The following is a 15,299-nucleotide window of genomic DNA, read 5'->3' as shown; positions in this document are numbered from 1 at the left end:
TCATACAACTTCATATTCTCTTCCACGAAGGAAATGTAATCACCCAATTGTATTCATTACACAAGGCATTAATATGCGATCCTTCATTATGATAATATATATCATGAACACAATTATTCGTTAATTTTTAAAACAATGTAAATCTATTCGATGCTGTATTACTCGATTGGCGAAGGCCGGTTTAATTGTTTTCAATTATTGTGCGGTCGTGGTGTAAGAATGCCACAGTTTTTTTTTTGTTAATAACGAATACGTTGTATGAAGGACTGTTTTGTTTTTAAAAGGTAAATTTGTTAATGGTAAACGGCTTTGAACATCATTTACATTAATGTATTTTTGTTTGTGACTTAGTCAGAACGCTCATTCGCTGAACTTAATTCTAAATTTTAAACAAGTATGCATTAGAGAAAATATTTTGGACAAAACACTACATGGGTTGTTTTACTCGTAAAAATAAAATTGAACTCGAGATATAATGTCTCTTTGCTCAGAACATTAAATTGACTGTTGCAATTGTCTGAGATAGCAAGTAAATGTATAAAAAAACACAGATCATTATTTAACTTTCAATAAACTTTCACTGTAAACATACGATACCCTTATGTTTATAAGGATGAAGTGTTATCAACCGTGTCATCCGGAGGTGTCCATTATATAACTATATTACTCATGATACACTTCAATTATGAAAGGAAGTTTTAAACCCATGATGTTCGATGTTCAAGTTCGCTTCACTAAACGCATTTAGTCAAATATTTGCGAAAGTAACAGTTGATAATTTAAGAATGTATACACAAGAAAGAAGAGCTTTATTTGTATTTGTATTTGGATTAATTCTACATGCATGTACATGCGCAGGTATACATCGTATTAAATTTTAATACACTTATGATTGTTTATAATTCACATAAATGAAAAAAGCAGTTTGATTACTTTACGTTTTAACTAACAGACAAACATGCTTTAAAACGGATAATTTTGCGTTTTCAAACAGTTTAAAGGAACTGTGAAAGTATCGATAATACGTGGAATAAGATATTTATTTTGACGAAATTACGTTTTTAGCATTATTTAAATCCAAGCCAGTTTGATGGTCAAGACCCCGAGCTTTTTAAGCATAATTAAAAAGTCAGTTTGGTGGTCAATATCCCGAACGATTTCGGCATAATTAGCATCCAAGCCAGTTTGGTTGTAAAGGTCCCAAGCTATTTCAGCACAATTAAAATCCTAGCCAGTTTGGTTGTCAAAACCCCAAGCTATTTCAGCATTATTGAAGTCCAAGCCAGTTTAGGGGTCAAGATCCCGAGTTATTTTAGCATTATTAAAATCAAAGCCATTTTGGTGGTCAAGACTCCAAGCTTTTTCATCATTATTAAAATCCATGCCAGTTTGGTGGTCAAGACCTCGAGCTAGTTCAGCAAAATTAAACTCCAAGCCAGTTTGGTTGTCAAAACCCCCGAGCTATGTCAGTATAAGTAAGATCGAAGCCAATAAGGCGGTCATGACCCCGAGCTATTTCAGCATAATTAAAATCCAAGCCAGTTTGGTGGTCGAGACCCTGAGCTATTTCAGCATAATGAGAATCCAAGCCAGTTTAGTGGTCATAACCCAGAGCTATTTTATTTAAATAAAATCCAAGCCGGTTTGGTGGTCGAGACCCCGAGCTATTTCACCATAATTAAAATCCAAGCCAGAACGTGCTCATGGGTAACTATTGTGATCGCCTTTTGTCTGTTGTGTGTCGTCAACATTTACCTTGTTAACACTCTAGAGATTATTGTCCAATCTTCATGAAGCTTGGTCAGATCATGTGTCTCAATGATATCTTGTACGAGTTTGAAGATGGTTCCGGTTCATTGGAAAACATGGGCACAATACTAAAAACCTGAACTGTAACTGTAATGTATTGCAGATTCAGAGATGTCTGATTTGTTTTTAAGGTCACGTGAAAAATTAAGTTTATATGTTTATATGTTGGTAGGTTTAAAATTGCTAATTATCCTCTTACATGACCTTGTATTTCAAGATAGAATACTTTCCTTCCCAGAGGAAAGAGGTCTTGGTTTGAATCCCAGTGTGGGCTTCAGAGGATGATTCATGTTGAGAAAAATAAATGTATTTGATTATCTTTGTCCCTAACTTAACCAAATAACTCTGACAATGCCTTTAAAAATATGCAGTTTTTGAAAACTCAATTAAAATTATTATGCGAGAAACATGTTTATTTTGAGGGTAGACTATGACAGCAGACTTAATAAAATGGACATCCGTTTAAGTTTTTTTTAAGTCAAATCAACAATAAATGCATACAGGAACACGATAATTAAAATAAAAATGCAACACACAGAGGACATAGTCAATTGGAAATTGCCTACTTAAAATAATACTTTTAGCACTGTTTGTTTTTCAGAGATTTGTGAATATTCCGTTTAATGCGAAATTGTGAATTCTTCTCATTGAACTAATGCAGTATGTCCTTTGGAACTGGAATCACATGGTGTTGGAATGCTGGTGTTTCACGTCCAGACGGTCATGGCTCCCGGGAAGCTGAAAATGAATATGATCTCCTCACTCATTCCATCCAGCGAAACCCTTAAGGTGTCGCAACTCTTGTATGGTACAATTGACTGGCAAGATTACAATACCAACATTGTTTAAAAAGATTAATTGTTATCGCTTGATGTATTGTGTTGCATATGCATAACGCAGACTGACATACACTCTTGGTATGGTGAAATGTCACGAATTACATTGCTGGCACTCAAGCGCTTAATCCTTTATGCAATGTAACGAAAACGATTTTTAAATTTCAGTTGGGTTTGCACTGTTTCATAACAAAACTCTGTCTGCGTACGTAGGAAAACAATTGCTTGTGTATTTACATTAAAATATTTTAAAATGGTTTATTATATTTTTAATGTAAGATATACCAAATCTTAAAAATATTTTTTGAATATATATATAACGACTTTATATTATTACTTACATTAAGAGTTTTCAAATTGTTCGTACTGTTGTTCCCCAGTGGTTAAATTTGGCGACAAATTTTCGTACGTGGCAGCAACTGTTTCTAAAGCGGATTAACAAATCTTGTTATCGGATTGAGTTACGTTCAAAACCTTTTGTACAACATCTGCATTCGTCACTGTCATGGGATTTACTCTGGTATTATGTCCGAATTTATTTCTCAAATAATAAAGATATTTATATACTCACTTTTATATCAGCTTTTTTATTTAAAACGCTTAGCGTGCAAATTACTGACCATTGTGTATTGACCTAGAATACAACAGAAACTTCTGATACTTATCGGTTGATTGATTATTACTCCTCTTACCATGCACATTGACCTATTTCTATAATTTATGTAATTTTGATATTATATAACATACTTCGACTTACTTTGGTTTAGTTGCAGACTTCTGTTTTCTTCAACTTTCTTTAAGGCTGTTGGAATTTGTTCGCATTCAGACGACGTTGGTGCTGAAAGCATAAGAGCATAGAATGAATACCGCAAAGCATAATGTGGTTAGACTCATATAAATATAACCATCTTGGAATTTTAGTAACAGCCGCTTATTGATTAAGTTTAAATTGTGGTTTTGTTTAACAGGTTTATATCCTTTATCAGAACTCGCTGATAATTATTTGCAAACGCGTATTCAATATTATTTTAACGCAACACAACACCTACGGATTGTCATGGTAAGTGTGTCATATTGGATAATTGCTTGTGTTGTTGGTGACAATGCATCGTAGGCAGAAACAGCCGTTCCTTGACATCTTTCTATGTTATTCGATGAAGATGTTCTTGGAAAGTAAGAGATGATTCGATTAGCGTTTTCTGGGCATAAATATAACTCGATAAAAGTACATGGATAGGTGATGTATTGACTAAATGAATACGGAAACCAAACATAAATCAGAGGGCGAGACACTTTCCACGCCATCCGTATATCTATAATTAATGCAAGTGACCAAATGCATATACAAACATAACTATATATGTGCCAAAAACACACGAATACTGTCAGGTCGCCGGCTTGGCACGATCAATGCAAATTATCGGGTTTGTAACCAGTTTAAAGACCCTCCAAACCTCACACATAAATCAGAGGTCAGAATAAATCACTTAAAGGTCATTACACACTGAAAAATACCAAACCGAAAAACATAAATCTGCACGATTAAAACTGATTCCCCATCTTCTGAGGGAAAAAATTAAAACACGTTGGTGGAGCAATTGAACATTTACATAAGCTACGTAGCAGTTCTTTTAATTATATTTATATGAGTAAATGTTGATATACTTACTGACGTCTTCGGTGTCTCAGGCATAATACCGCGACTACACTAAAAATAGCGCCAGTCGCTATGGCTGCCAATATGATGCCTACAAGCTGCCCATGAGAAAGTTCAATAGTCGTCTTTTCCTCTGCAGCTGGAAAGTAAGACACGTATCATAGGCAACATGTTTGGATGTCTTTGGCCTTCATAGATGACTATTTAAAGCATTGTTTTTCAATCATAAATTGTTTTAGGCGATGTATCTTTCACGAGCAAACTTACTTCATGTAGTTTAATGCCTTTTTCTTTATCATCATTGTTCTATTTCGAAAACGCGAACTACTTCCATCTTTGAACGCAATTACCGTTCCACATATGCCAATTTTAAAAGGGATAAAATGATAGTAGTTTACCGGGACGTTTTCAAAGAATGTGTGAAAAATATAATAAAAGGAAAAACATGTTGATAAATAATATGGTCTTTGATTCTAATTCGGGTCTTTATTCTAACAATGTAACGCGCGACCACTGTGTCTCATCGTGGGGTTTCAAATTATCAATGATCAATGATAAGTTTCCCTTATTTCTTGTAATATTTATATGTTTACATTGGTAAATAAATAAATAAATAAATAAATAAATAAATAAATAAATAAATAAATAATATATATATAATAAGGTTCCTATAATAAGGTCGCGGTGGTGTAGTGGATGAGGTGTTTGCCTAGCGATCGTGAGTTCGTGGGTTCGCTCCCTACTCTGGGAGCGTTCTCATTATCTCCTCCATAGACATCAAGTACTGGTTCTTCCCAGGAAACGGACTCGACAGTGTCCATATCTATAATAGTCCTTCCTGTAATAGTCTGCAATTACTGTAGGAAGTACGAAGATATTATATATATATATATATTTATAAATAAATGTGTCTATGCATACATATATATATAGTAAAATGTAATAATCCATATTGTATCATATGTATAGACACATCAGTGGATTGTCTACTAACAGGTAAATAAAAAAGGATTATGGTATATTGTTTTTCTTTTAATGTGACTATGGTCCATTATAACACAGAGAAGTTAGTACGTGTATACACAAACTAGGCGTTGTAATTTACCATCGATGCACATCGTCCCGTAATATCCGGGTTCACAATCCCCTGGGCACAGGCCGGAAATCTTGTCACATGTAACATTGTTCCTACAATTACCACACCTGGTCTCACAGTCAGGACCATACCAGTCGTTTTCGCATTCTGTTTAATTAATTGTAAAGAATAACATGTTCAGCATTAACAAGAAGTTTATAAAGTTTCAACTGAACACTTAAATAGATATCATTGAAGCCTATTTACAAGTTGCCTTCACGGTTGGCGCAAGAATATTCGTGATATTATTCGATATATCACATAATCAAGCCTAACGTGTTAAAAAAATATTTTACTCGTTGATCATTTTATAAGTACATGTTACTATAATAATAGATTATTTTTTCAAACACTTTCATTTAGATAGACAAGTATATCTTCATCGGCAAAATTCGCACAATTTAATGGTTCTAATTTACCGTCAGTACACATCGTCCCGGTATATCCTGGTTCACATTCGCCTGGGCACACGCCGGAAACCTTGTTACAGGCCCTCTTGTCCTTACAATCACCACAGCTGTTCTGACATCTTAGACCATACCATCGATTTTCGCATTCTGCTCAATGAAATTTTAATTAAAAACACCTAAAGATTTAAATAAAAAATCTCATCTATGTTTCCAGCATCAAGTTGAGGTCAGAAGTCTTAACGATACCGATTTATGGGATGAATCGTATTCACTAATAACACATATATCTCATAATTACTTTTGATATATATGTTATTTTTAGCGTTAATTTGAACATTATATTGGCATATTTATTACATTTGATTTAGAAATTCAATAATATGCCGTTGTAAACAAAGAAAAATTTAGTTACAAGAACTTTATACAAGATCAGCAATAATTAAATATCTAAAGTGAAAGCGCTGGAAATGGGAATCTGAAGAGAATAAACACCATGTGTGCACAGATATATATAAACAAAAACACTGTATTATTTTTTGCCGAAGCTTTCGACCTCACGGTCTTCATCAGCGGCCATTTTTATTTTCAGATGCTTTATTATGAACGGAAATGACGTCGTGCGTTTCCGGCGTCAACGTTGTTTACGCGCCCTTTTATTAACGTTTATTCGTGCACGTTGATGCCATATGGTCGAAATGTCCTTAGTTTTGACTTCCACAATTGCTCCATGGTTTTGCGATACTCGTCCGACCCGCTGAGTTTTTCGAGTCCCATTATTTGGAAATCATCCATGGAATGTCCGTCGGTGTAGAAATGTTCAGCTACCGGGTCACTGTGCTGTGTGCGAATACGCGACAGATTCAATAGATGTCGCTGGTACAGAGTTCCGCCGGTCTCTCCCACATACACGAACCTGCGACAGCGACGACAGTTGACCGCGTACACAACATTGGATGATTTGCAATCAACATTGTTTCTGACGCTGTACTTCCTGCCGCTGGGATCTGTGAAATATTCCGCCTTCATCATATACGGGCAAATGGCGCATCTCTGCGCCCCACAGGGCCCGCTCATATTGGGTTTTCGGAAGAACATCCTATTGTGCTTTTTGTGTTTTTTGTCGCTTTTAGCCGTTTATATAAAATAAAAAGCTTTCATTAAATTTGCCGTAGCTTTCGACCTCTCGGTCTTCTTCAGCGGCGTTTATTTGTGAAAATCGCCGTAGCTTTCGACCTCTCGGTCTTCTTCAGCGGCGTTTATTTGTGAAATATATATATATACTTGTATTACGTCCATATATGTAAAGTTGTTGCAACGAAATAGGTTATGTGGTCGTCCACCAAAACGACAAATTATGCTGTTCCTCCAAATTGCTAATATATATTCGGGAATCGTTTTCTTTAATTTGTTGTCCCACTACAGGTAATTAATAATTTATTAACGTACATATTAATACTGCTATATAATTCTGCTGATAGCATTGCAGATGAATGTTCCCGTCATTGTTAGATTTGGTCCTTTTCCGAAAACAAATACACATCGATTTTACAAAATTAGTTTTCGGTGCAAAACATGTTAAGCCTTTCATTATTTGTTCAGACATTACAGCCATAATTGTAGTCATGTGAGTGTTTTGTAGATGGAGATGTTCTTGTATTTAAATGTAATACATTTGCACAGCACATTCAGACATATTACCGCTTTAATTTATGTTGAATTCTTAAGCAGTGAGTAAACCTGTTAAAATTGAGCTTCTTTATTAAGAAGTCGAAATATGAAGCAGTCAATAAAACAAATTCTGATAAAGAACTCATATATCCCATCTTCATCATCAACAACATCATCACCATCATCATCAAAACATCATCATATACTATTAGTTAAAAAGTTATTATCATATTTAGAGTGAGGCAACATCAATGTGTGTTGAAAAGTTACACTAGAACCTAAATTACAAGCTAAACTAACACATCGCATGGTAGCTATTTGTAGCGAAATACCAAAACAATTTTCGAATTCCGCCAAGATTTAGTTAGAACAAATATTTTGAGAAAAGTTTACTACGATTTGGCAAAGCATGCGACTTCTAGATTGTTAATAAGGTTTTAATATAGCAGTATAAGGAAAACTTCCGCGTTCCTTAACTGGAATATTGTTTAACTGACCAGACCCATTTTTGACCTGGACCTAGATATCATTAGAAAACATGTTCGGAGAAAGTTTCATGATTTTTGGACTACACAATCGACTACAAAAATGTTAAGAAGCTCCTACTATACACTGTATCGACAATGTTCCCGCGCCAGCGAAACAGGTACCGGTAACCACGAGAGAAGCATCTCTCCAATACACTACATAACCAGTGGTTTACAACTGTTGAATGGGGTTAAGAGGTATTCTCAACAATTGGCTATGCTTATTAGCAAAGGTAATAAATAATCACTTAACACAACATAATCACACATGCGTGAAGAATTTGCAGGTCAAGAACCATTTATTGATTCTTTGTTTTAAAACTTTCTTTTCTTGTAATTTACATAATCGTGTAATCTACATAATTTTATAAATGTTCTTGTAATTTTCATAATCTTGTAATTTGCATAATTTAATAAATCCTTAGAATACAATTTAATAAATGTTAAAAGCCCTGATTAAGTATTTATTGATTTTTAGTTTTAATACTATATTTTCTTGAAATTTACATTATCTTGTAATTTACATAAATTACTAGACAATCTTGTAATTTACATAATCTTGTAATTTATATAATTTAAGAAATGTTCTTGTAATTAACATAAAATTGTAATGTTCATAATTTAATGTTAAAAGCCTACATCCTAAGAATGTAATTTAATTAATGTTAAAAGCCCTGATTAAGCATTTATTGATTCTTAGTTTTAATACTATCTTTTCTTGTAATTTACATTATCTTGTAATTAACATAATTTAATGAATGTTCTTGTAATTTACATAATCTTGTAATGTACATATTTTAATAAATGATAAAAGCCTACATCCTCAGAATATAATTTAATAAATGTTAAAAGCCCTGTTCAAGCATTAATTGATTCTTAGTTTTAATACTATCTTTTCTTGTAATTTACATAATCTGGTAATTTAAATAATTTAATAAATGTTATTTTAGTCAACATAATCTTGTTACTTACATAATTTAATAAAATTTGTTAAAAGCACAGTTTAAGCATTTATTGATTCTTAGTATTAATATATTTTCTTGTAATTTTTGATAGCGTATATATGTTCTGAACCTTAACGGTAGTATGCTACATATGTGTTTCTTACGCATACATTTGGTCTTTAGATAAAGAAATAATTAATAACATTGAAACATTTTCATCAAGTCCTGAAGCTTTGCAATTAGGATCACAACAATAAAACACAATAAATACAAAGGAATGTATACAAGTCACTTATAAACTGATATGTACAGCTCGCTGAGAAAATCTCTGTTTACCTGTTTCCATTCACTGGCGTCATCTTGTCGATACAGTGTATATCTATATTAAGAGCAATGAGCTGCCTCAAGGTGACCATAATTGCAACACACAGAAAAAAAAAATTACTCGGAGATATCATCAGAATAAATGTTCTGACCATGTTTGATGAATTCATATTTGCCAGTAAATGTTTTTTCTAGACTGATAACAAGGTTTTACTGTAGCGATATACGAAAAATTGACCGGCCCCTCGGCGGCAATGTTTTTTACGGACTTGAACCATTTTCGAAACTCAGCTGAAATATACCAATAAGGTTTGTGATCAAATTGTATGAGGTATTCTAAAATAAATTACCTTTTTGGGTGTTAACAATGTCTTATTTAAGCCATATAAGGAAATTTCCCCGCCATGACGGCCATGTTGTTCAAACGACCGGAGTCATTTTCGAACTCTGATGTTATTTAATGTTCTGTAGAAGTTTCATGAATTGGGAACTATAACTGTTACTTCTTAATATAAAAAAGCTTTTTAAATGTCACCTAGTTACCTTGTTTCTATTATTTACGTGACCCAGTTTCCAAGTCCGCAAATATATAATTGGGACAAATACTCTTCCCAATTGCCATGACGATTTGCTAATAAGTGTGGTCTCTAGATTGTTAATATGGTAATTGTTGTCGACGGACGGCGCACGACAAACACGGGACAAAACGCGATCACAAAATGCAAGTCATGATCACTTCATGCTCACGTGAGCTTAACTGTGTATCAATTAAGTGTTGTGGGGTTCATTACGATAAAAATCTTAATATATTGTGAGGATTGTCGTTCAATAAACCACACCGTCTATTTTGTATTCATAATGACATTTATTCTAACACGGCACGCGACTTGTTTTCTATAGACAAAGAAGGAAATCAAGTGTGGGTTATTCTGCAATTACTTATGGGCGGAGCTTAATGTTTCGAAAATAGTTCCGAATAAATAAAGAAAATATTGCAGTAAAATGCACGTGCTAAAACCCGCCCTAAAAGAAATGTAATAAATGTAGCATGTATATAAATGTAATGAAACAACAAATTGTATATTTGGTGATAAGTGGCATAACCACACCTACAAAGAATGTTATTGGTTAGGAAGCGTATTTCAGAAAACATTTATAGCATGTCAGCTTTTCAGTAGCATCAATAAACGTGACGTCATTAAGTTTCTACGATTGTTGTTTTCAATGAAAGTGACGTCACTTGCAAAATATTTATGAATGAAAACGACGTCATATGTTTGTACAATCCAATGACGTCAATTAATAGTGAACTTTGTACTAAGAAGGGCGGAGAATTGAAAAATATAGTTCACGTCCTAAAAGCTTGAACCAAATCAATCAGAATCGTGTTAGAATCGAAATAATATTTTTTCTATGATGGTTTGTTGTCGAATAACCCACACTAAGTTGTATAGATGCGTGTTATCTAATCATTCGTGCTTCGCACTCGTGATTTAATTCCTACGCATTTATACTCCTTACTGTGGGTTATTCGACAACAAACCATGATAGAAAAATATTATTTCTTAAATATAGATAAGCTGCTTACAACAAAGGTTGGTTTCCATTTAAACAAATCCCTGTTGTGCTTTAGTCTGAAAGACAGGAAGCAAATCTGAATCAACCGAGCTCTGAGATATATATGTTGTTTAATGATCTATTCATTACCGACGTCCTAAATTCACACATTTTAACATAAACTGACTATTTATGAATGGTGTTGCTGTCGTTGATTTTCCTCTTTCGGCGAACGTCGTTATGTATTACTCTTTTTGTCCCAAAATATGACTACAGCATTTTTTCAACACTCAAAATGTTTTTATAATTATTAAAATATACCGTCTGTGCACATCGTCCCGTTATATCCGGGTTCACATTCCCCAGGGCAGACACCGGAAACCTTGTTACAGGGCACCTTGTTCTGACAATTACCACACATGTTCTGACATCCAAGACCATGCAATCCGTTCTCACATTCTGTTCAATGACTAGTCAAACATAACATTAATTAATTCTACCACTGCACGTGACGTGTTTTCTATATACAAAGAAGGAAAACTACCGTGGGTTATTACCCCAATATACCAACGAAGATAATTATGACGTCACTTTGATTGTCCGCACACTGTTTATGAATGACGATGACGTCATTTGATTTTCATTGTTGTGATGACGTCACGTTTTCGCGGAAAAGTGGAGTACGTTCGGTTAATATAATTCTCATAAAGGTTATACATTTAAATCGCAGATAACGTATTAATGAAATCGTGTTAGAATCGAAATAATCGACGTGTAAGCGTTGGTTATTGCGGTAATAACCAACGGTATGTCGTTCCGATGCTTGTTATCAAACCACTCGGGCTACGCCCTCGTGGTTTAATTCCTACGCATCGGAACTCCATTCCGTTGGTAATTACCGCAATAACCAACGGTTACCCGTCGATTGTTTTTTTAAATATTTCATTTAGTACTTGCATTGATGTTTCATCATCACGTACTTTTCAACAGTTAAATTAAGGAAAACTCATTCTGGGATTGTTAATATTCACATAAAACATATGAATCTCCTGCGTTATGACAACGTATCTTTTATCTTTAGCGTAAATGTGATTTTGATATAAGCATGCTTCTTACATTCGATTTAATCATTCACTAAAATACCGTTGTAAAAACAACGATCTCGTCACATGAATTTATGAAGAGTCAATTATTATTAAATATCTCAAGTGAAAGCATCGTCAATCGGAATCCAAAAATAAACGTACCGTCTTTGCAGAGAGAAGCTTTATATCTGACGGCACATCCATCTGGACACATACCGGAAGTCTTATTACAGGCAGTGTTGTTCAGACAATTACCACATCTGGACAGACAGTCTCGGCCGTGCCATCCGTTGTCGCAGGCTGTTTATATAAAGTGAACATAACTTAGACGTTACATTATTATTTTTTTAAGGACGTATTGAAAAACAAACTATTTTCTCAAAAACGTTGACAACAAAGTATAAATCATTCCCTTGTCGTGAAAGATATACAACTGTTGAAGAAAGGTATATTTAAGCGTACATTTAATAAGCGCACCAACTACCTCTCCAAGCAGTCCTGCGTATGTGATTATGACATATGTTCACAATTTATATGCAAACAACGTGTTTCTGCAGTCGCTCTACGACGATCTACCATTTTGATCATTAAACATTTGTTAAGTTTCGGCCCTTTCCGTGCATATATGCCCAATGATTCTACGTAAAAATCAGTTACATGATGATATTTAAAGACATATGTCATAGTATCTTTGTGCAAATAAAGTTCATCCCATGCATTTTTGTTCTATATCCAATAACCAAAATTATAGCAATATAAGTGTTTTGTCAAAAACCATTTCTACTATCTAAATGTCATAAATACATATACTGCAACATATTAGAAATATCATCGGTTCTTATTTTCGGTTGATGGTAAGAGGTTCGTGATTCCGGAGTTGGAAAAGTAAGCTTCGTATTTTTCATTAGTAGCAGTAGTAGTCCAAATATGAACCAGTTAATAAAACATGTTCCCGATTATTTAATTTCTGTTTCATCACACATATATCCAAATATAATACGTTATTTTCCGGGCATAAACTTTTTTAGACGAAATGGACAATAGATAAATAATGTACTTGTATTGCACGCTGCCCCTCTCCAGCCACTCGGACATCCTGTTCCACATGTGCCAGTCAAAGTGTCACAAGGCCCATTCAGACAATGACATCTTTGTTCACAATTTGGTCCGTAGGTCCCAATTATGCAATCTACAAAAACATATTTTATATTACGGAAGACAAGTATTTGTATAAGAAAACGTTTGATTAATATTTAGTATAAATACTGATAGTTTCGCTCATACTGATAATACATAACACACATTTATAAAACCCAACAGATTGTTGTCTATAATGCTAAACTGCAAAAACACACACATTATGCTTACAACATAATATGTATTATTAACTAATATAAATGCGTGAACGGCCCTTGATCTTTACCTTCTTGTCTGTAAACTTCTATTTCACATATTGTCATATAATCTGGTCCCTGTTGACCAACCACGCGTATTGCTTGCATAGGCATGTGGCGGACTTATCTCATAGGTTCTAATGGTATTAGTAACGCTAGTGACCCGTTGTTCGACCATGTGATTGTCAGCATTACCACCAAACATTGTAATACTCGTAAACTGATGGTTAGCTGAAATTTAAGCAGCCTTATTTTTAATCATAGTTTACAATTAATAGTGATATAAAAGTTTAAATTGCACACATACTTAAATTTGATGACATAACTTTGTACACCGTACATATTATATTTATTTAACACCGTTTATTCTGATTATATGAATATGTATCAAAAGATAAAAAATACAACAAAGCGAAAACACATCAATATATCTTAAGAAATCTACTACCTCCGTCGGTACGACCTTGCAGTATAACTCGCGTAACAAAATATGTTTGTGTCATATTTATTTGGAGCCACGTCGGCCTTTTAATGGCGGCACAAGAACCAGTTCTTCCATCGATTGCTCTTCCGATAACCCAATCTGCCCATACTGATTCGTTTGTCGACGGTGTAGCTCCTTGTAGTGAAACGTTGATTTCACCTTAAAAAAATGCTTTTTTATTTATTGTATTGATTAATTTGTTTTCAAGTTAAAAAGTGTCAGTGGGTTTATCCAAATGCATCCATGTTGTGATTCGGTGTCACAAATGTGATTTGTTTAGAACGTTTAAGAACATATCGATCTTGGGTGAAACATATGTTATTTCGTGAACAAAAGTAGAACAGAATAACATGATTACTATTAGCACGAAATGTACAATCGTATACATGTTTACTGCATAAATAAATGTACTGTTGAAATTAACTAACATCAATGAAATATGACTGAAATGTGATACGATATAACTTATTGGCGTAATAATTTCAAACGTGTGTTATAGGTCTTCATAGGGAAAAAGATGCATAACAGGACAGAAACAGTTATTGACGAAGGACAGTCTCTTAATGGGGCATTAAGTAGACACTGAGATAGAGAAGAAAAGACATAGGTTTAGAGAAAATAGTTGTAAAGACGAGAAACTGGTTCCTATGACATCGAGCTTAGTATCAGAACGTTTGCTTACTTTTAAGTGTAAATGAGCTGCATCGAAGTACCCGTATTGTGTAATGCACAACTAGAACTACACCGTTAACATCGTGTTTAAGTGTTTATGGTGTGATAGGAGAAATAGGTCATAATATAACTTCTCATAGTTGCCGGAATGAGGTGCATTCAAATATATAGGAATATTGGTTCTACTGCATTACAGCTCCGTTATTATGATTGAACACTATTGCAAATACGTAGATATTCATTAGCTTAACTGAATCTAGTTCTGAGTCGGCAATACAGCATATGTTTGCGTCTCTCGCAAGAGACATATGATAAAGTATATACGAGTAAATCTGATCATTTTAATGTAAATAAACCAGCAATTTGTTATGGTTTACAATCTTGGTTTTCCGCACAAGAGTATTAAAAAAATAGAAAACATACTTGCTACAGAAACGTGTATACATGCATACAGGCATGAGTTAAGTGAATAAATATAAATAGGTAGACATTCCGAAAAACACAACATCTATTTTCTATATTGTTAACCGTATTGTTTATTAATAAGCTTAGTCCAATTCTTATACAAATGGGTAACTAGTACTACATACTGTAAAGTCGGATCACAATCGTCAACGCTTTTTATAAGCGCCTATATGAGTACCACCACCAATTGCCAACAAGTGGGTTGAGTTTAAACTTTGCAGGTGCGTATAACGTCATTAATCATCTCGTCTATTGAATCAGCATTACGTGTTCCGACAGACATGTTGTTCGAGTCATTTATTGTTGTCGCTATGAATGAATTTGAATATATT

At 34.0% G+C, this 15,299-nt stretch overlaps 1 protein-coding gene across 1 annotated transcript in view; it reads right to left on the bottom strand.

Annotated features, from left to right (window-relative positions):
* Window positions 1–822: 822 nt before the first annotated feature.
* LOC127861843 (multiple epidermal growth factor-like domains protein 6) overlaps window positions 823–15,299 on the bottom strand; it is a 138,896-nt gene continuing 124,419 nt past the window's right edge. Inside the window, exons 18-27 of the mRNA XM_052400523.1 lie at window positions 13,376–13,424; window positions 13,010–13,141; window positions 12,115–12,252; window positions 5,857–5,994; window positions 5,408–5,545; window positions 4,315–4,441; window positions 3,695–3,810; window positions 3,403–3,483; window positions 2,987–3,070; window positions 823–2,547 (exon numbers count right to left, since the gene is read on the bottom strand). Of these exons, the coding sequence (XP_052256483.1) occupies window positions 2,988–3,070; window positions 3,403–3,483; window positions 3,695–3,810; window positions 4,315–4,441; window positions 5,408–5,545; window positions 5,857–5,994; window positions 12,115–12,252; window positions 13,010–13,141; window positions 13,376–13,424 (1,002 nt within the window). The 3' untranslated portion in view covers window positions 823–2,547; window position 2,987. The remainder of the gene's footprint in view (window positions 2,548–2,986; window positions 3,071–3,402; window positions 3,484–3,694; window positions 3,811–4,314; window positions 4,442–5,407; window positions 5,546–5,856; window positions 5,995–12,114; window positions 12,253–13,009; window positions 13,142–13,375; window positions 13,425–15,299) is intronic.

This window comes from Dreissena polymorpha, chromosome 16 (assembly GCF_020536995.1).
Source record: "Dreissena polymorpha isolate Duluth1 chromosome 16, UMN_Dpol_1.0, whole genome shotgun sequence".
NCBI classification, from domain to species: domain Eukaryota; kingdom Metazoa; phylum Mollusca; class Bivalvia; order Myida; family Dreissenidae; genus Dreissena; species Dreissena polymorpha.
The sequence above is the reverse complement of the archived record's forward strand: the minus strand, read 5'-3'. Positions and strand labels throughout refer to the sequence as shown.